Source organism: Nymphalis io, chromosome 11 (assembly GCF_905147045.1).
Source record: "Nymphalis io chromosome 11, ilAglIoxx1.1, whole genome shotgun sequence".
NCBI classification, from domain to species: domain Eukaryota; kingdom Metazoa; phylum Arthropoda; class Insecta; order Lepidoptera; family Nymphalidae; genus Nymphalis; species Nymphalis io.
In genome coordinates this window covers 1,455,532-1,476,615 of record NC_065898.1, presented here as the reverse complement: position 1 = coordinate 1,476,615, position 21,084 = coordinate 1,455,532, and the positions used below count along the sequence as shown (strand labels likewise).

The following is a 21,084-nucleotide window of genomic DNA, read 5'->3' as shown; positions in this document are numbered from 1 at the left end:
AAACGACAAATATAAAAAAAGTAAAATAAATAAAATGCTTATCAAGCCCCAAACCCCGAAAGAGAAACGCTTACTTGTCTTGTTACTTTCTGAATGTCTTTACTTTTTTATAGTTAGTATGATGACTTTAAACATTTATAAGGTTAACATTTCATAATTGTATATTATTAAAATTTATTATTTTATTTTTTTAAATTAAATTTAATAAATATATTTTTTGCAACAAAACGACGAAGATTGCTATTTATAAATATAATAATTACTAGTATCTGGTATATTGGAGTTGCCTTAATATACATGACCAAAATGTTGTTATTTTGAAAGGGCATATCTCTTTTCTGGTCATATCGAATATAAAAGAAAATCACCAAATATTCTAGTCTCACATGCACTAAAAGCAAATCGAAATTTGAACTGCTTAAAATTTTGACGTACAGTTTAAAGCCATCCAAAATCTATAGGTTATCCAAAAATAATCATATTGGTTAACTAAAAAAATTATTTTGAACCCTGAAAAGGTTTATCGAGTTATCCTAACTTAAGTACACTGTTACTTTAAAATAACTTCAAAAATGCACGGTGCAACGTCGTGTCGGTAAAACAGGTGACACTGCGCCGGCGTAGCACTGCGTTCATTAGGTGTTCAAAGAGTATAAAGTCACTACGATTTACCCCAATAAATCCTTGTAAATTTAAATAAAACACAACTCGAAATATACGTATTTTTTTAATCTTTTATATAACCACATATTTGTGGGTCAAATTTTGTAACTGGCAACACCTTCACAAAACCAAATGAGGTGAAATCTTGCACGCACTTTTGGTTTTGGCGCCAATACAATCGTTTCAGTACATGCGGACCACCGTCATTGGCGATGCAAGAAATATTTACCATTCCTTACATCGCCAACCTTGGGAACGAAGACGTTATATCCTTGTATAGTTACACTGTCTTACTCACCCTTCTAACTGAAACGTAATAATACTAAGTAGTATTATGAACGGTAGAATATCTGATGAGTGGATGGTACCTACCAGACGAGCTTGCATAAAGCCCTATCACCTAGAACAGCCATACTCAACCTTTTTTTTATTAGGTTCATAAATACGTGTTAGTCCTACAATCCTAGAAGAAACCTAGAACATACATGAATGAAATGGAATTTAAAAGTATATTTTTTTAAATAATTTAGTTAACTACTTACAACGTGAATATTGCATATACTTGTACAGTATTCTTAGAAGATAAAACTTTGATTGAAATGTACTTGTTAACTTTTTGTAGCAAATGCATATACTCTAATAAATTATTAAACAAATTTAATTAAAACTTAATATTATGTACAAAAATCTATGCGTAAATAAATCTAACGCGCGGCCTCGGCTCTTCACATAAACATTCATATACATAAATGTTGTTTTGCGTGCATAATTAAATAAATACATTGCTCTCTTTCGTCATCATTGATTTGACATTCGAAAGAACGAAGGCATTGTTTAGCTTATGCACCCATAAACATTTATAGCTAAATCCATATTTGTTTTTTAAATAGAACAATATGGGAAAATTAAAACCATAACAGATAGATCAGTCTTTTGTACCATACAGTATTTTATAAAAATATTGTCATGCTATTTATTATGTCTAGTCTTGAGTTTTCCATGAAAATTACTATATTTCATGTATTATTTCATTGGTTTTTTTTTATAATATAGGTAGGTGGACGGGCAGATGGACCACTTGATGGTAAGTGGTCACCATCGCCCATACACATTGGTACCGTAACAAATATTAACTATTACATCATCAAAACCATGCCTAAGATTTTATGTATATGTCATATAAAATATGCATATATATATAGTTCAACTACGACCATTTTATATTCTTATTTCGAATAGTTCACATATTGGTCTATGACATTTGACATTCGTTTTGTAAATATCATTAGTATTCCTTATTCCTTCCATTGAAGCACCATAGACTAAACTTTTTTTTTCTAATCACGTGCTAACAAATATTTTTATCACAGCCCACTATCTTGTAGTCTCTTTATCAAAAGGTCTGTGTGATAACTTTCAAATGGTATGAGTTGTGTGATCAAGGGGCGTTCCATTATAATGATTTCAATGATACAATATAGTACTTGAAGATTATCCTTAGCTTTTTGTAGAGCCTGAAAAATAATGTTACATTTTTTAATATTAATTTCATTTAACTTTATTAATTAAATTAATAAATTATTAATTACTATTAAGTAAAACAAAGAGTTTCCAAAGGATCATAAAAAAACATTCTTACCGAAACGGCCGCATCCTTAACCTCAGCGTTTGTCGCCATTTGCTTTTTCATCTGTATCATTTCCTGGGGCGTGAACCCGACTAATTTGGATAGGACATCGCTCGAGAAGTCAACGTCTATAGATCCCGTACCATCGACAATTGTACAGCTTAAGCTCCACCCCTCCTTACCTACTGTCAACTTCGATAAAATCTTTAAAATTTGCGCTTTCACCTTAAAAACTTTACCGATTCTTTCCATCTCATCCAATTCATTAATCTGTTTTATGTACACAAATGGTTCGGACGATGGTCTAATGGATCGACTAGGGAGTTGTGAACGATCATCTTTAGAAGTAGACGCAGACATAACATCACTCAAGTTGTTAGATTCAGATCTGGAAAGTCCATTGTTGCTGCCGTTAGAATTAAACGCCACAATTTCATTTTCCCTCTCATCAAATTTCGCCTCCAGCTCTTTAAGATACTCTTCGTCTTCGAAGATCATATCATTGTCATCTGGATAATCGTCGACATTATTCGAACTGGAGACACAGTTTCTTTTAATTCTTTTATCTGGATTCGAAATGTCGTCCTCTGAGCGCCTTTTTGTTAAGGTTCCGCTGTACTGGGCTTCGATTACATCTATTTCTTCCAGGTCGATTTCGTCTTCGACGAAATTGCTCATTGGTTCTATTTGTTCATGGGAAATGACTGGATGAGCCGTTTCGACATCAGGTGTTGGAACATTACGATTTGTTGGTTGATTTATCGCTGAAAATAAAAAATTTTGTATATATGTAGCCAGTGATATATATAACACAATTGGTTATCTGAAACGAATAGCGTTTTAAATTTTAAGGCATCAAATAAACGTCACTGCACGTGCAAGCTATCGGAATGTATGTTCTTTTATATACAGGATCATCACATTAACAGTAAAAGACGAGTCATTATGAAAGTTAGTTTCTTCCGCGAGATGCAATCAGTTTCTCGAGATATAGGGCTTTGGGTATTCGTATCTATTTGATAACAACATAGGGCGCCTTCCAGCTAGGTGGACCGATGACCTTAATAAGGTAGCGGGTACGGACTGGATACGGAAGGCGGAGAACCGGGAGCTTTGGCGCACCTTGGGAGAGGCCTATGTTCAGCATTGGACTACGATTGGCTGTTGATTGATTGATTGTTTGATAACAAGAACCACGTTGATTTGTTCACAGCAAAATTCACTTTATTACCAATTCCTCATTACAATATGTCTCCTACATTCATTCAGAATTCAAGCACAGTATAAACGGCTTAGCGTACTTTCCGAAGTAAGCACACTTCCATCTTCTAGAGAATTTTAACTAGCTCGACCCAGAGTTTGAGTCGCTGGGATTTGGTGGACCACGGAGAGTCATGTCAAGTCATTGAAAAAACATTATACACAGAATACAAAAAGTTGAGATGGCCCAGTGGTAAGAACGCGTGAATCTTATCCGATGAACGTGGGTTCAAACCCGGGCAAGCACCTCTGAATTTTCATGTGCTTAATTTCTGTTTATAATTCATCTCGTGCTTTTCGGTGAAGGAAAACATCGTGAGGAAATCTGCATGTGTCCAATTTCATCGAAATTCTGCCACATGTGTATTCCACCAACCCGCATTGGAGTAGCGTGGTAGAATAAGCTCCAAACCTTCTCCTCAAAAGTGAGAGGAGGCCTTAGCCCAGCAGTGGGACATTTACAGGCTGTTACTGACTGACTGACAGAATAAAACTTACCCTGTGGAATTGGTAAACTCAATTTAGAAGACAGAATAGCGGCTTGCGAGTTTGCGATTATCAATTCCGCGACCTCACCGCCGAGTAATTCTATACAACTTTCTGTCAACAAAAGCACTCCACGCCTACATTCCACTGGACCTAGAAATTAATTTTAAAAAATATATTTTTATTTTCTAAATTGCTACGGATTACAGATTTTTCTGTACAGAAGTCTGCGCGTCTTAATTCAAAATAAAATGTGATTGAAGTAAGACTTCTAAATATATTTTTCTTGGAATCCATCCCAAGATTGTCAACGACCCTCGCGCGTTCGGATGGACTCCACCGTAACGACTTTTCCTCATATATATATTACACTATCTCTCATGGCGATCAGTTGAATAGTATATACATTCAAGTGCTGCAGTGCCATTTAACGGCAATATATCATAAAATCGTAAATAACATCTCTACGAAAAAATACTTTATCATAAAGATTGATCGGTGGCAATAAAAGATATACTTAATAACGTCACCTTTTATAAGTACTAGTTGACTCTCGACTTTTAAAAACTAAAGTTTTTGTTCTTCCCCCCCCCCCCCCCCATCAGACGTCGGCGAAGCCGCGGCTACACACTAGTTTTATACGTAAAGATAAGATAATATATGATCAAAACACTTTTTTACCTTTTATAAGCACCTTGCTCCCTGGTATCACGTCGAGTGTGAGGTTCCTCAATGGTTTGTATTCTATGCCAACGATCTCTTGAACGCCATCTGTCATATACAATTTAATCATTCTGAAATAATATTAACAGTGTCATTAATCGAAATTTCTGTTTTGGATATCAGAACGAGACGAGACCTTAGCACTTGTTACATTAAAAAATCATTTTAGTACAATCGGTTGGGGATATAAGATAGCAGATGCGAAACTATAGAAGAATTCAGTAGTCACTATAAAAGAAAAGTCTCTCTCCTCACCAGTAACATTCCATATACTAAAACTATGTATATTTCATATATTAATTTAATATTAGGAATTGCAAAACAAAGGACATAATATCGTAGGTCCAAGGTTGGTGACATATTGGCTATGTAAGGGATGACAGTGCCAATTTCGATAGCAGATGTGACTACTTATTTTAACACCGACTCCTTAACCCTTCAAACTGTGACAATGAAGTGTTAAATCATTTTGAGTGGTACCTACCCAGAATGGCTTGTACGATCGAAGAGTGAGTGAACAGGCACATAGGCACTATGGGTGTTGGTGACCACTTAACTTCAAATGACTCATTTGCTCGTCCGCCTATCTATTCTATAAAAATAAATAAATAAAACATAATACCACCAAGTAATATGATTGACAATGAAAGGAAAGGTATGAAATATATATATTTCGTCTTTAGCCTTAATTATGGCTAAATTAGGCCATCTCGGCTCTAGGGGGGTTCACAGTACCCTGAGAACCCTCCCTAGAAAATTGAGGCATAGGCGGGCCGGCCGTCGGAGCGTCACGGTAGCATGCGAAAGCGATCCCGTGGCGCTCCTCGTTAAGACGGAAAGGGTACCGCTGGTTTTTAGTGGGTATTCCGATGTTCGGGGCGCATTCGGCGCCTTGGACACTGGCGAGCCCTACATACCCCCCACTGTTTTCGCGGGGGAAAGGCGTAACGCGTTTTTCCAGGGTTAAAAAAAGGCCATCTCGGCTGTTAGAAATAAATAAAGCAATATAAAAAATATAGAAATAAATTTACCATTTCTATTTACCTGTGACTTGATATTTTCTCATCAAATCTAGTAGTCGCCTCAATGTTTTCCGTATTTACTTTTTGTAATTTTAAATGTTGCTGATAAGCTGAAGACCCTGCAATGTTATTGTTGAAGAAATACTATATTAAACTACCGTAACAGCCTGTGAATTTTCCACTGCTGGGCTAAAGGCCTCCTCGCCTCTTTTTGAGGAGAAGGTTTGGAGCTTATTCCACCACGCTGCTCTAATGCGGGTTGGTGGAATATACATGTGGCAGAATTTCAGTGAAATTAGACACATGCAGGTTTCCTTACGATGTTTTCCTTCACCGTTAAGCACGAGATGAATTATAAACACAAATCAAGGACATGAAAATTCAGTGGTGCTTGCCCGTGTTGGAACCCACGATCATCGGTTAAGATTCACGCGTTCTTACCACTGGGCCATCTCAGCTCATATATTAAACTAATAAATGTTAAACTTAACTAACAATCTGTTTATTGAGACCTTTGACATATTAAAAAGTATCTAGAACAACACAATTATAACAGTGATTAACAAAAATAATTTCTAGCAGAAAAATAATTCAACTGCCATATTTTCTTAATGACACCTCACAGTCATGTAAAAATATTTCATCTTAATTTCTTCATATCATTGTTTACAATAGAAAACAAGTAAGGGTACAATTTAGTTCATGGTTACAGGAATTGAATATTGCATCGGACGGGTTTCCTGAATCTTACATCGATATACCTAAATAATTTTACCACTAAACATAGTATAACTGTCGGAGATATTATAACTATATAATCCTACCAACAATACTACGAGCTGCAGTGACTTACATGATTTACATAAGTTTTCAATAATGATGTGAACGGTAATAGTTGAAACCAACTTAATTTTTCACTTTTGTTCTGTGATATATAATATTACATTAAATTGATATGTAAGATTTACTACAGATAAACATTTACTACAAATACTCAATCTGCTTCTATTACTTACCAATATCCACTAAAGCATTTATTTGGAGTACATATTGACCTTTTAATTCTGTTAAGACTTCACTTTTCAAATTCGAAGGTAAGGATCCTGGACACACGTCAGTTAAATTGTTTAATAGCCATTGTTCTTTCGTTTGTAGTTTTATTTCATCTTCGTTAAAGTTGTTGTCAATTAAATGATTGACACATCTGTGATATGAAAATTTTAAAATTATTTTATATAAAATGTAATATAATTATTTTATATATAAAAAATATATTAAATTATAGCAAATAATTCTATTTACTATGGAAAATAAAATTACAGAATATAATACTTATCTATTCCAATAAAAAAAAATTTTATTCAAATCGTCTTTTATAATATATTATATATTTCTATATATTATTGAATAAATACAATGTAAGTACTTTAAAGTTACTTAAAGAAGAGATATGATAAATGAATACTAGACAAAGTTAAGTTAAAACTTTACAAAAGTATCAAAAACTTTATTATTAAATAAAAAAACAAATTTTATTATAACAGGTATTTAAGTCAATTACTTATCCTTCATTATTGATATCAAACTTTGAGATAAGTTAAGAAAAATCATACTATGATAAATATAAAAGATAATACCATGAATATTGTAACCAAAAGGGTTTGTTAAAAAATAATTTCATATTTTCTTGTGTTGAACCGCTTTTATATTTTATTATTATAACTTTAATTAAACTAAGAACTTACCCTGATAACCAATCATGATCAACAATCATATAATTCGAAGCCATATAATTTCGTACAGAGTTGAAAATATAATTATTTGACATTTTTATTTCAATACTATTGTACTTAAATGATCCATATAATCACTAAAAATAATCTTTAATTTGGTTAATCGCTCCCTACATGAAGAAATTATATTGTACTTATTATGATTCAGTCTGTACCGCGTAGGCGCGCACAAAACATAAATAACTCAATTGTGACTATTGACTATTAGGGTTATTTTTTGACACAATTCTTTTCTTTTCCTTTTCAATGTCAAGCATTCAATGTCAAGCATTATTTGACAGTAAAAATAATGGATTTGCCATATCTTATAAGACATAAACAAAAAAAAGGACAAATAAGGTTTAAAAAATAATAAGATGTAGTATTATGTAGTCGACGTCTTAAGATAAAAATTAAACTAGGATCTTTGCCCGCGTCAGCTTAGTTGATTTTGGTATTCATTGTTAATTCATCAAACAAATATTATATATAATATTTACATATTTATCTTTCTACATGTACATAATCCATACCATCAGTAAATTAAAGCCTTACTACAATATTCTTAATTATGCAATATTTATACTTAATTTATACACAAATACGTACTTTAAAGCCACTTTTTATAGATAAGCTATCCACTCAAACTCACTTCAGGCCTTTACATTTATGAATAAAGTATCATTTTACAAAAAGGTTTGTGGTAAATAGTAATAAAATAAATTTTGTTAGTGTCTAAGTGGTCTTTATAATTTTTTACCATCGATTCGATTAATTGCCACTAACTTTTATGTCGTATTTGACTACTGGTCAAATATTTTGTTATTTGTTTTGTTGGCGGTTTATATACTATTTATATATACATAAAAAAACCAAATTGGAAGAAGAAGAATTGGAGAAGTTCGAATTTTTCTCCACAAAAAAGAGAAGATGCCTTAGCCCAGCAGTAACATATTTACTTACTTAGAGCATATTAATAAGCATTTTAGCACCTTTACTTGACTACTCTATTGTTAACACTAAACCAATGTATAGTGGTTTTAATAACCAACACATATTGCTTTACTTAAACAAAATTTTATGTGCAATTTTAATGTCTAGCAACACCACTATTTTGTGAGTGAACGCAAAAAGAGCTTGCCGATAATTCATCCATCTCCCTCGTAAATTCTGGACGTAGGCCGATTGACAACAAAAAGCTCTATCCTACGGAGCATTGTTTTCCTAGATGTTTCGTTGTAAATAAGTATTGTGAACGGAGAGCCTGTATTTGTGACTAACACGGTGGAGGATAAAATATGAAGAGGCGAAATGCCGAATCAGGCAAGCGGCGCCCCATAAAGCGCAACAAAATCGGCGAAGGAATGTATGCAAAGTGAGTGGAAGCGCTTTTTTATCTTATTAAAATCTTATTAAGACCCGTAAAGATGCAGTATACCTTTAACTTTCGCAAATCCTGTTAAGAATCAAGTTTTAATGCCGGTGGTATGAGAGCGTATAGGCTAGGTCACCATCTGGTGATATTCTTCCTCAGTATTTCTACTGACGGCTCAGTTTAAAAGTGAAAAATAATGTTTCCCGCTCATGGTTTAATAAAAATAGCATGTATGTATCATGTACAAGCGATGTCGCATTTTATAACTTTATTATTATTGTTTTATTTTATAGGTATTTAAAAGCTATATTTTTTGAATTAAAATATCATCAATGCTTGTTAAATCTAGTGCAAAATTGTTGCTCTAGATTTAACAAGTTTTTCTTATACCAGCTAATATATCCATATTTAATAATTATTGTGTGCTATTAATTGGCTCAGTACTACACAAGGTATAAACAAGCAATTTTTTGTGTTCATGATTTAATCAAGCATAAATACTGACCCTTGAAGGGAAAATCGAATAAATTTTGTTGTATTTTACAAGTATTTGGTAAAAAACTAAAATTAAGGTTTATTTATAATTATTTAAAAGATAATTAGAATTTAGACAACTAAATCTGATGACATACGATTAAATACTTTTTTTTGAGGTTCTTAGTTCAACTAGAGAGGCATAAATTAATAAAATACTTATACAGATTAATAATTACATTAATGTAGGTATTTTAAGAAAGTCATACTAAAAATCTTTATGCAATATTCCCCATTAGTTAACAAACAAAGTTAAAATTGAGACCAGGAATAAATGAGAAAGAAATTCAATTATATTATTAGATAATATCAAATGGAAGTTCAAATTACTATCATATTTAAAGCAAAGTTTTATATAAAGTCGCAAGTTTATTGTATTCGGTCTTCACTTCATCCTTTCTATTATTCAGGTAATTTTTGCTATGAAATAAAAACAGAAATTACTTTTTGCTTAATAAGTTAAATAAGTCGATTAAGTTAATTTATCCCACCCTGAAGCTGGTCACGTTTCTTCATGTCACTTAACTCATATACATAACACATAATTGTATATTATTATATCTGTGATAATATTTATTTGGTGATAATATTTACTCAGTTTTTTCATAATTTCAGTTCTCTGTTGTACCTGAAATTTGTGATGTTGTGGGCTACAGTAATTATGGCAGATTACATGCTTGAATTCAGATTTGAGTTTCTGTGGCCATTCTGGATGATGCTGAAATCTGTTTATGATTCGTTTAAATATCATGGAGTCGTAAGTAATATTGTTACATTTTGTACAAAGTAAATAAACTATTAAGACATAGTATATAATAATTACTAAAAATTAGTAAGGTTTTACTAATTTTTAGTAATTATTTTGAGAATTTTAGAAGATTATGGTAGTATTTTTAATTTTTCTATATCATGTAGTTTTTTGTTCCATAATTTCCCAGTATTCATTTAATTAAAAATATTACCATAACCTTCTAAAATTCTCAAAATAATTACTAAAAATTAGTAAAACCTTACACTCGATCTTCCTGATAATGTTTATGACCCCATACACGTTTCAGGTGAGAACCTTACAGATATGTATTCGATAGTTATTGGCCTTAAAAGTTACCTACAATAAATTTAATTACCCAAATATCCAATTAATAATATATTTGCTAAAGTTTGTGTGACTTGATGAATTGATCTTTGTTACTTTTTCACATCTAAACCACTAAATGAATTTGTATGAAATTGTATGATTTGCATCGAAATAGCTTATACCTTGACTTAATACATAGGTTACCTAATACCTGCCCCCTCTCTTCATACATGGTAGAAGGCAACATTTCTAAATTGTTAAAAGATTTGACCCATAGATGCGAATAGGTGAACCTAAATAGATGTATTAAATTCAACATTAAAATGATACTTTTGTCGTAAGATGTTTCCGTTCGATATATTTACTAATAAGAATTGACATGCATATTTGAAGACATAAGTGTATGAAGGTGTTATGTCGCAATTATATACTTTTTGATTTTGTTACATAGATGAACATTTTAAGCCACCATACACATCTTGGTACCTTCAGCAATCAACTTTTAAAAATTTAAGAGCTATGAATATAATTTAATTCTAATTTCTATATATACTTTAAATCTTTTTTGTTTCATGTAACCTGCTTCTTATGTCTTCATTTATAATCATTAACAAATATATTAAAATGCATTGTTGTGATATACATATCGCATATAAGCTAATTTTCTGAATTATTTTTGACTCCATATCTTCAATTTTAATAATTAAAATTATTTCACTATCAATTTGATACATCATGGATAAGTCATTCGCAGGCATATAACTCAGCACAAGATTATGTAGATGATTAAATCGGCCACTATAGCTCACTAAAAGTTTTGTATAAATACAAAATTATGACATATAAAATATCGAGTTATCTCCTTCCAAACAATAAGATTAACCAGTTAGCTGAATAATAATATTTTTAAAAATTATAAAAAATTTTTAATAAATTTTGTTGTTTCAGGCATTCTCGGTGTTTTTCATTTGTATAGCCTTGATGTCTGACTTGTTATGTTTCTTCTTCATACCACTACAATATATATTATTCGCTGCCGGTACCTATGTGTGGGTACAATATGTGTGGTACACATGTAAGTATACACTCACTAATGCACTCTCAACAACACACACAGACAAAAACATGTAGGTTACCCTACATGTTTTCTCAATCAATCTTCCAAGAATATATTAAATACTAATCAAAGAAGGTAATCAAGACTATATAAAATTGAATATTGTTTTCAAATCAAAATATCACTTAGTACTACAATTATTTAAAATTTTAAGAAAATCCTGTTGGTATCATTTTTAAAATGGGATCGACCTATTTATTCTTCCATAGAAAGATAAGGTAATACATGTCCATTTATATTTTTAATGATAATTTATTTAAGTTTTATGTATATATTTCGGTTCATTAGTCATTGTGATTCAAATAATTCGATTGTATAAAACAATTCCATAATTAAAAAATCATTAAAAAACAATACATGATTAAAGAAAACCTCACAGATAAATGAAATGAAATATATCACAATATAATTCCAAATTATAACTACAGTCTTCAACTAAGCGTCCTAAGGTCTGACTTGAGTTTCAATATTATTCTCTCGAAGTCGACCAAGAGCTAATTCATATCAAATAAATTCTTTATGACGTCATTATTATAAATTTACAATCGTAAGTGATACACATTGATATACGGTAAAGATACTCCCTACTTCAATGAAGTGGATTTTGATCAGTTTCGGTTGTAATACAAATATAATATTATCTTAGTACTGAGTAGACTATTGTCTATTATTAAACATTCGTTGCTAATGTATGATTCCGATATCCCAATAGATTTATTTTGGTTTTAGACTGTTTACATTAGTCTGCATCATCGAAAGCTATTTACATTGAAATCGGTTTTTATATCGACGCGGAATGCTAGTAAACTTTAATTGAACTATTTTGTACCAATGTTAAGAGAATTTTGTGCACTGTACCGTCGTGTTTTGGTTTGAAGGTCGAGTCTTAGTTCTGAATCCCACGGTGCCAACCACGCACATTTAATATCGTAAGAAATGATATGAACTTACAGTGACCGCTTCTATGGGCGAACGCGTCCTAATATAATATATAATAGGCGGAGAGTACGTTAGATTAGGTTCGTTCGACATATCCATATCGACATAGCCATCCATCATCTGCGAGATGGTATCCATGAGGATATTTGTACAAAAAAAAAGATTAGGTTAGGTGCACGTCACTCGGCAAGTAAATGCCACTTTCCCATTGCACAGTCGGCGACAAGGGCATCTGCCTGCCGACAGTGGCACTGTGCTGCCTCGTGGTGTACGCCGAGGGTGCCGTGCGCGTGCGCGCCGGCTCGCTGGAGCTGTGGCGCCCGCTCGCCGCGCACTGTCTGGGCTACCCCGCGCTGTCGCTGGGCTTCGGCGTCAAGGTACGTGTCGCGCCACGTGTGGCCGCCCCGCACCGTGCTGCCTGCTGGTGTACGCCGAGGGTGCCGTGCGCGTGCGCGCCGGCTCGCTGGAGCTGTGGCGCCCGCTCGCCGCGCACTGTCTGGGCTACCCCGCGCTGTCGCTGGGCTTCGGCGTCAAGGTACGTGTCGCGCACCGTGCTGCCTCGTGGTGTACGCCGAGGGTGCCGTGCGCGTGCGCGCCGGCTCGCTGGAGCTGTGGCGCCCGCTCGCCGCGCACTGTCTGGGCTACCCCGCGCTGTCGCTGGGCTTCGGCGTCAAGGTACGTGTCGCGCACCGTGCTGCCTCGTGGTGTACGCCGAGGGTGCCGTGCGCGTGCGCGCCGGCTCGCTGGAGCTGTGGCGCCCGCTCGCCGCGCACTGTCTGGGCTACCCCGCGCTGTCGCTGGACTTCGGCGTCAAGGTACGTGTCGCGCACCGTGCTGCCTGCTGGTGTACGCCGAGGGCGCCGGCTCGCTTGGCTTCATCCTGCTGCCTAATTGTATGTCTGTTTCCTGGAGGTACATAACTATCACTAGAATCTATTAGATTCAACCAAACTCACATATACAGCAGGTGCAGTTGCATAATACCTATCCAAAAACCCATTATTCTTAATAGAGTTCAGTTCTTCATTCATTTTTACCATGTTTGCAGGCATATGTTGGGCAGCGATTAAGATTAAGGAGACAACGGCAAGTGCGTGCCGAGAATGAGTTCTACTTCCAGCTCCTGCGGGACGCCTTGCCGGAGAGTGCGCTCATTGAACAGGTACACCATGGGCTGGTTGATTTAGTAGCTGCTGTGTTCGACTACGGCCTTCAAATGTTTTTGGGTTTTTCTGTTAGTTGTCGGTGTAACACTCCTGTGCCTCATAATGTACATTGTTAAAACGTAAAAAAATAAATACATTAGAACGTTTTGTTTAAACAAACTAGCGCTAGGGCCCGCAGCTTCATCAGGTTAATCAATACAAATACATAAAATTGAAGTATCTGTCTGTGATTTCAAAATAACTGCCTCTTTTAAATGGCTATTTGCGAGATAACAAAACCAAAACAATAATTTTTTTTGTCTGCCTGTCTGTTTGTCCACGCTAAAATTAGAATCTGCTAAAAATTAATAATTTAAATAATTAAATTATTATGCAAAGTATTTCAAGGTTCCGTTTAGTTTTTATTTCATCAAAAACGGTTGATTCTATCAAAAGTTATTAAAACATATGTATTTTTGTTGTCATAATATATATTGCGGCCAATCCCGTTAAATCTCAGTGTATACTATAGTAGATCTCAAGGTATTTATAAAGTACCTTCACTGTGATGTTTTTGCAGACGAACGGACCAAACTTAATGACGTCTGAAAAGAATTGGGACTGCGGTGCTATCATGTTCATTATTGTGTATTAAGAAGTGCAAAGCTAATTAGTGCAATTAGTTTCATCTCAATTTTAAAATCAATAAATAAGGCCCCGATCACTGTGACTAAAATAAATAATTGAACAAGCAATTGAAAAAACTAATAACATTTTACAATTACTGTAATTTTTGTTTCATTTCGTTCGTATGTCGTCTTTTCAGAATATGCAGAGCAGTAAAGAGACCGAGTGTAAAAGCGGCGAATTCACGCAAACGCAAACACAGACACAGAGCGACGCGCGGCACATGAACGGCTCCGTGCGGCGGCGGTGCGCGCGCGACCACAACGGCGTGTGTGTGGCCGACCACGCCTTACACGTTAAGGTGACCACTGCTCTTGTGACCATTCGTCGCATCGGTGGTACTATTTCATTAAACACTAACATACGATGCAATATTAAAATAATATATTTTTTTGTTTACAGTTAGAAAAGTTAGAGAAGCATGTAGCACAGCAGACACGGGACAAGGCGACAGCCAACACGCAAGCGAGTACGCAAGCGAACACGCAAGCGAGCACGCAGTCGAGCACGCAGACGAGTGGTCCGGCGAGCACGCAGGCGGGCGCGCACTCGCTCAGCAACGGCGCGGCCAGCGGGCCCGGCGCGCCCGACGACGACGAGCGCCCCGACCTCGGCAAAGGTCAGCTGCGACGGTGTACCAGTCTACAGAATAAGTTCTAGGAAAAATGTTAAGCAAACATGATTAAGTAGTATTAGTAACTGAATATTGACATATCATTGGCGTTTTCATCGTCAATTTTTCATTTCATCGTCAGTTCATTTCGCGTTGGGAATAAGTCAATATCACTAGTATATTATATTATTTATTATTACTATATTATATAACAAACATTTAAGGGGCGTCATTAGAAACCCTCGTGTGCGGCTGTATCCCGCAAGACATCGAACCGGCGTGATCAATAGCATATTTGCGGGTGCACTTACCGTTCTTTAAAGAATATATAATTAAATTCCAGGAAGTGGTAAATCCACGAAGTGCGAAAAGAAAGAGGCTAGTTCTGTGAGAGAAGAGAAGAAGAAACATAAGAATAGAGAAAAGGATAAAGATAGCAGTGATAGTCATAAGAGTACAGAAAGTGAGTGCATACAATTTTACGGACTTTTATTTATTAAAAGGATATTGTTATTCACGGCTATACATCAGCGGGTGTTTCATTAAACAATGCTGTCTTTTTCTTTCGAATGTCAAATCAATAATGACAGAAAGAAAGCTATCACGTTTGATTAAAAGCGGTTTATTAGCACTAAGCAACATTTATAATAAAGGCTGTCATTATAAAATATATAAAATAAGTTAATAGAGATCTACTTTAGTTATATATTGAAATGACATTCGTTTGCCTAGTAGATAGCTCTTCATGGCTATTTTGCTACTTAGATGTAGCGCTAGTTAACACTTTCCGCCGCCAAAAATAGGAATGTATATATGTATTATATTTATTAGAATTTTTAGGAAGAATTTGTAGTATCAACTAGTCTATTCATTTATATTCCATACCTTGTAGCGCCTTGGCAATGTGCGGTATGTCTATCACCCTCAGGTGGCACATCTGCTCGTCTGCCTTCCTGCATTCATTAAAGAAAAACATATATTTATATATTTTTTATAATTTCAGCAAAAGAAATATTAGTTAAAGAAAAAGAAGTAGAAAGTACAAAAGAATATGTAAAGAGTAATAAAGATAGTAATAGTCATAAAGAGAGAGAGAAAGAAAAAGAGAGGAGAGAAGAAAGGGAGAGGGAAAATAGGGAGCGGGACAGAGAACGCGAACTGAGAGAAAAGGAATCGGTGAGTAGCTTTCTTCTTCTCTAACGGGTCAGCAGAAGGCAGACGAGTAGGAGGGCCGGCGGACCCCCACCCCCGACGTCGGCGACGGGAGGGGGCGTCCTCGGTGTTCCAGTAATATAACGATAAGACCGAGCGACGCCCTCGCTAACGAGACCGTCGAGAGTCGGTCGGACGTTTCAATACAGTGCGCTGTCCCGCAGCGTTCGTGCCGAGAGCTGGCGGAGGAGCTGCGGCGTGCGCGCGCGGAGCTGGCGGCGGCGCGCGCGGCCGAGCACGACGCGCGGCGCCGCGCGCTGCTGCAGCACAGGTGCGCGCCGCCCGCCCCGCCCCACCGCGCCCCACCGCGCCCCACCGCGCTAACCGTGTCTTGTGTCGGCAGCGAGCGCGGAGCGCTGGAGCGGCGCCTGAGCGACGAGAGGCGCGCGCGCGCCGCGGCCGAGCACCAGCTGCTGCGCGCCAGGCACACGCCGCGACCGACCACGTTAGCTGCATTCCTTTTTTGATTACTTAAGAAAACCGAGGATTCAGCCCCGGCGTTGCGCGATCTGGAGTCCGGGCCGTCCGATTAATTTTATAAAATTAAGAGGGAACAAGTATTTTATAATGAAAGCTATATAAAGATTTGTATTTAATATATAAAGAAAAATTGTGAACTCGTAAAATTCCATATTGTTATGCCCGTCGACGTGCTAGCACGGAGTGTGTGAATGTTTGTGTGCAGCGCCGAGTGCGAGAGCGAGTGGTGCCGCTCGCGCCGCACGGCGCAGGAGGCGGAGACGGGCGCGCTGCGACGCGAGCTGCAGAAGACGCGCGAGCGAGCCGCGCAGCTGCAGCGCGACCTGGCCTGCGCCTCGGAACAGGTACCCCACACCCCCCCCCGGACTGTAGTGCCCATGAAAACCGTTGAATTAAACTGAACTGGCATGTTAACATTTTATCAGTGGTGGGTTTTATGTAAGATTAAGGTAGGTACCACACATCATTTTGAGTGTCACGGTAGCATACGAAAGCGATCCTGAGGCGCTCCTCGTAAGACGGAAAGGGTACCGCTGGTTTTTTAGTGGGTATTCCAATGTTTGGGGCGCACTCGGCGCCTTGGACACCGCCGAGCCCCACATACCCCCCCACTGTTCCCGTGGGAGAAACGCGTGACGCGTTTTTCCAGCGATAAAAAAAAGGTACCACAAATCAGTGATTCTACGACCAAACAGCAATATACTGTTATGTATATTTCTATGTAGTGTGGTAGACAGACGATGGCAATAATATAATGGTACCACACATATACACAAATGGTACACAAGTCCGTCGTGGCCCGTCGTATCCACAACGAGGCTGTGCACAGGTGCGGACGCTGGAGACGCGCGCGTCTCGCGAGGAGAGTGGCGGCGGCGCGCGGCTGGCGGGCGCTTGCGCAGCGCTGCAGGAGCGCGCCGCGCACCTGGAGCGCTCGCTGTCCGCAGAGACGCGCGTCAAGCTGGACCTGCTGTCCGCTCTGGGGGACGCCAAGCGTCACATGCACATACAGGAGGGTATGTACTCTCATATATATTCAAAGCGAACTTTGCAGCTTTTATACTGTTGCCAGTGAAAAATTATTATGATCAATGATTAATATGTCACTCATTAATGTTTCAGGTCTAATATCGAGACAAGAGAAAGAGATAGAAGAACTGAAAGCTCAAATGCTGGCTGTGATGCCGACGGAGTTCGTGACGCCGGTGAGCGGCAGCGTGTCCAAGCTGCGGCTGTCCGACGGCTCGCCGCTCGACCCCAACGCATCCGTCTACACGCCCAAGCAGCTGTGCTCCGACGCCTGAGCCAGAAGCCCTGAGCGCTCAGTCCGTGAAGCTCGGCGCTGAGCGCTCAGCGCGACCGAGGTACGCCGAGCGACCCGCCTTCCGACCGTACCGATCTTTGTATGGCCGTTATTGATCTCAATATATTTTTTCGTTTTTTAATCGAAGTCGGCGTTAAGTATTCTTACTTTGTTACTTAAATAAAACTGTCCATAGAAATATCATTATGGCCATCGGATACGTTACGAGTGTTAGTTTTGTAACCGTCGTAAGTGGAATCAGAGCGTTTATTTTTTCATCATTGAAATATTTGGATTATCTTCTGTACCTTGATATGGCTGTGGTTGATAAAATTATTCAAAATTACATTCGATCCAATATTAAGTACAAACACGCATAATAATCGCTCGCCATATGACTTTGATATTTGTTACTATTATTACATAGGTTTATGTTTAAACTTTTTACTCTCAAAGTTTCATCACAAAGTTTTAATTATAATTCGATTAATGTTGTAATAATTTTATCAATCAAAGGCAGTCGTTCCACGCATGTAGCTGCTGCATACAGACGGCGTTGTTTTGAATTTATGTGATATATTGTACAAAAATGAGATTTGGTTGTCTTCTCCTTGTATAAATTTAGTATATTGACGTTTTAGTCCAATTGTCGTGTTATGCGTAGCATCCCGGTTTTAAATATAACTTCTTCATATTGCAACCCTAAATTATCTTTATTCAGTGTTGCTATATAATAAAAGTAAAGATTTGTTTAATTAGTGTTGTGAAAAAAGACCTGATAACTTGGAATTAAGAGGGAATGAATCTGTCAAAATATGATAAAAAAATAAATATATTTTTGTATTTGTGTTATATTATCTGTTTAAATTATAAAACAATCGAGCTTAGTCGCATAGGAAAATTTGGGGATGCTACGCTGATTTTTCTTGTTGAATATAAAATTAATTTAAAAAAAAATGGCGGACACGCAACTTGATTGTTGTAAAACCATGACATGATTGTTTGTTGAAATTTTGAGTGAATCCTAAAGGGCAGTGGAATGTTCTAAACAGAATGCATGCAACTTTAGTCTACTTCCACAATATGTGCGCGAAAAACATAAAAAAAATCATATGTCAAATAATACCACTTTTTGATAATATAAATGGTTATGTTAACCAAAGTTGCATGCATTTTTTTATAAAAAGATAGTGAAAATGAAAAGTAGAATAGTTTACGGATTCTTGTAAAATTATCATCAATGTCGCTGCTACCCATTTACACTTTACCGGCGGATGTGAGTAAAGATAGCAACAGTGTGCAAGCGAGAGTTCAAAAGAGGCTACACAATTTTTAATCCTATTATTCATCTGCAACTTATTTAAAGTAAACTTTTTATTATGCTTAACAGTTTTACAACAAAGCAGTCAAGTTTCAATTCGATAATATATAGGTGAAAATAAATGTTTACTATTTTCACATTCACTCATATTCTGATTAAAAAATATAATTCATTAGACAAGAATCCGTAAAATTATTTATATGAGAACCTGTTTTCCATAGTATAATTATACTAGCTCATTTATTTGCCCAAATTTATTAAATTATACTAATGAGAAATTGTCGTTAAAGTTGTTTTCATGGCAGGCCTTAGATTTTTTGTCTTTGCTTCAAATCTTGTATCAACAAGAAACAATTGATTATTTCTGTAATTAAAAATAAACTAAATTATATTGATATTTATCATAAATATCATTTTTGTTTTTAATAATGTTGATACGTTACTAAAAGCTTGTGGTTAGTTTTACATTAAAACAAATGCTTCCTTTATTCAGTAATCCCTTTGCTTCCAATTTTATAAAAACTATTGCATTTATATAGTACAATGTTTGTCTTTTTTTACATTGAAATTGTAACCGTCAAGTGAAAAGTTAATCTACGTAAGGTTATAAAAAAGTTCAAGAATATATGCCACTGTTCAGTGTTGCCTATTAACAAAATGTAAGTTTAAGTTTTAATATTTTTTTTGTCGTAAAACGTGTCATGTGATTGGTATAATTTTAAGAAAAAGTGTGTGTATGTAAAATGTTTTGAATAATACCTATTCTTATGTTCAATGCGTCGACGTGAATATCATCGTCAATTTTTATATCCTGTTATCTGACGCTTATGTTTACTAGAACAAATATAATAAGGGAAATAACGCACATTGGATATATCGGTCTGTAAATGTATTTTTCGAGATTGTGACATTACTCTAGTCTTAATTAAGCCGGATTACACCGTGGCGTGTCTATGTGCCATAAGTGATACAAATGTGTACACCGGCTTTAACGTTATTTATACCCTAAGTTTTTTTTAAGTTTAGGTTTTTTTAAATCATCAGATGCGCACTGCCCTCGAAGTCAGACTTTCGGTTTTTTTTTTTAATAGCAAAACGCTAAACCTTTTGGACTTTATGTACTTAAACAAATATATTTTGTTGTGATTTGTCCGAGATTTCCAAGTAAGTGAGAGCAGTACAGGCACCGTATAACATTTATGGACAATTCGACTTGGATACGGAGACATGGAGCTGTAACAATTGGTACAAGCAAGATCTGAATTTTCACTAGTGAAACGTAAGCGATGTTTGTTTGTATTATAAACGGATACTGTAACAGCAATAAAAAAAATCAGACATGCCGTGTTTTGTTTTTCTACCCTTGCACATGGTGACCTATTACCATCAGGTGGTTCCTTTGTCCGTCCGTCTACATATAACAAAAAAAAATTAGTAATATTGCACCGGTTTCGGATACGGTTATGGACAGTAGCGTATTTTAAGATTTTGCGCCGCTTATTAAGATTCCGCGTACTTTAAGATTTTCACAATAATTTCCGCTCTTTAATAAATTTAAAGAAAAAACATACAATACGTCTAATTAAGAAAATATAGGTTAACCAATAATTAATTAGTATTTGTGCGATATTTTATTGATGATTCCTTCAGAAAAGTAACACAAAATACTAAAATTGGGTAACAATTTTGAAAGACGCCTAGTCTTCCCGCCCCGGGCACGGTCCCTC

The 21,084-nt window shown here is 36.2% G+C and overlaps 2 protein-coding genes across 3 annotated transcripts; one reads left to right on the top strand and one right to left on the bottom strand.

The window, feature by feature from the left end:
* Positions 1–1,681: 1,681 nt before the first annotated feature.
* Positions 1,682–7,747, bottom strand: LOC126771614 (recQ-mediated genome instability protein 1-like). Its single transcript, XM_050491597.1, has 7 exons — positions 7,527–7,747; positions 6,798–6,985; positions 5,804–5,900; positions 4,718–4,830; positions 4,049–4,189; positions 2,303–3,054; positions 1,682–2,177 (listed from the first exon to the last, which is right to left on the bottom strand). Exons 1-7 carry the CDS (start codon positions 7,607–7,609, stop codon positions 2,028–2,030), a joined length of 1,524 nt encoding a protein of 507 aa, XP_050347554.1. The 5' UTR covers positions 7,610–7,747; the 3' UTR covers positions 1,682–2,027.
* Positions 7,748–8,684: 937 nt separating this feature from the next.
* LOC126771596 (macoilin-1) lies at positions 8,685–20,700 on the top strand. 2 transcript variants are annotated; one of them, XM_050491572.1, is made up of 14 exons: positions 8,685–8,928; positions 10,078–10,219; positions 11,489–11,615; positions 12,813–12,973; positions 13,645–13,758; positions 14,568–14,729; positions 14,831–15,047; positions 15,385–15,504; positions 16,045–16,217; positions 16,418–16,524; positions 16,597–16,698; positions 16,939–17,077; positions 17,563–17,749; positions 17,856–20,700. In XM_050491572.1, exons 1-14 carry the CDS (start codon positions 8,852–8,854, stop codon positions 18,035–18,037), a joined length of 2,010 nt encoding a protein of 669 aa, XP_050347529.1. In that variant the 5' UTR covers positions 8,685–8,851; the 3' UTR covers positions 18,038–20,700. The 2 variants fall into 2 exon arrangements, with proteins under 2 accessions (XP_050347529.1, XP_050347528.1); XM_050491571.1 differs by having other exon boundaries at positions 16,418–16,698.
* Positions 20,701–21,084: the final 384 nt, after the last annotated feature.

Bases quoted from the DNA above. Each gene is read 5' to 3' on its own strand.
- LOC126771614 (XM_050491597.1), bottom strand. From the start codon at position 7,609: ATGTCAAATAATTATATTTTCAACTCTGTACGAAATTATATGGCTTCG. The intron at 5,901-6,797 runs GTAAGTAATAGA...ATAACATTGCAG, and splicing joins AAATGCTTTAGTGGATATTG to GGTCTTCAGCTTATCAGCAA. The intron at 4,190-4,717 runs GTAAAAAAGTGT...ATTAATTTCTAG, and splicing joins GAGCAAGGTGCTTATAAAAG to GTCCAGTGGAATGTAGGCGT.
- LOC126771596 (XM_050491571.1), top strand. From the start codon at position 8,852: ATGAAGAGGCGAAATGCCGAATCAGGCAAGCGGCGCCCCATAAAGCGC. The intron at 16,218-16,417 runs GTGAGTAGCTTT...GCTGTCCCGCAG, and splicing joins AACTGAGAGAAAAGGAATCG to CGTTCGTGCCGAGAGCTGGC. The intron at 17,078-17,562 runs GTACCCCACACC...GGCTGTGCACAG, and splicing joins TGGCCTGCGCCTCGGAACAG to GTGCGGACGCTGGAGACGCG.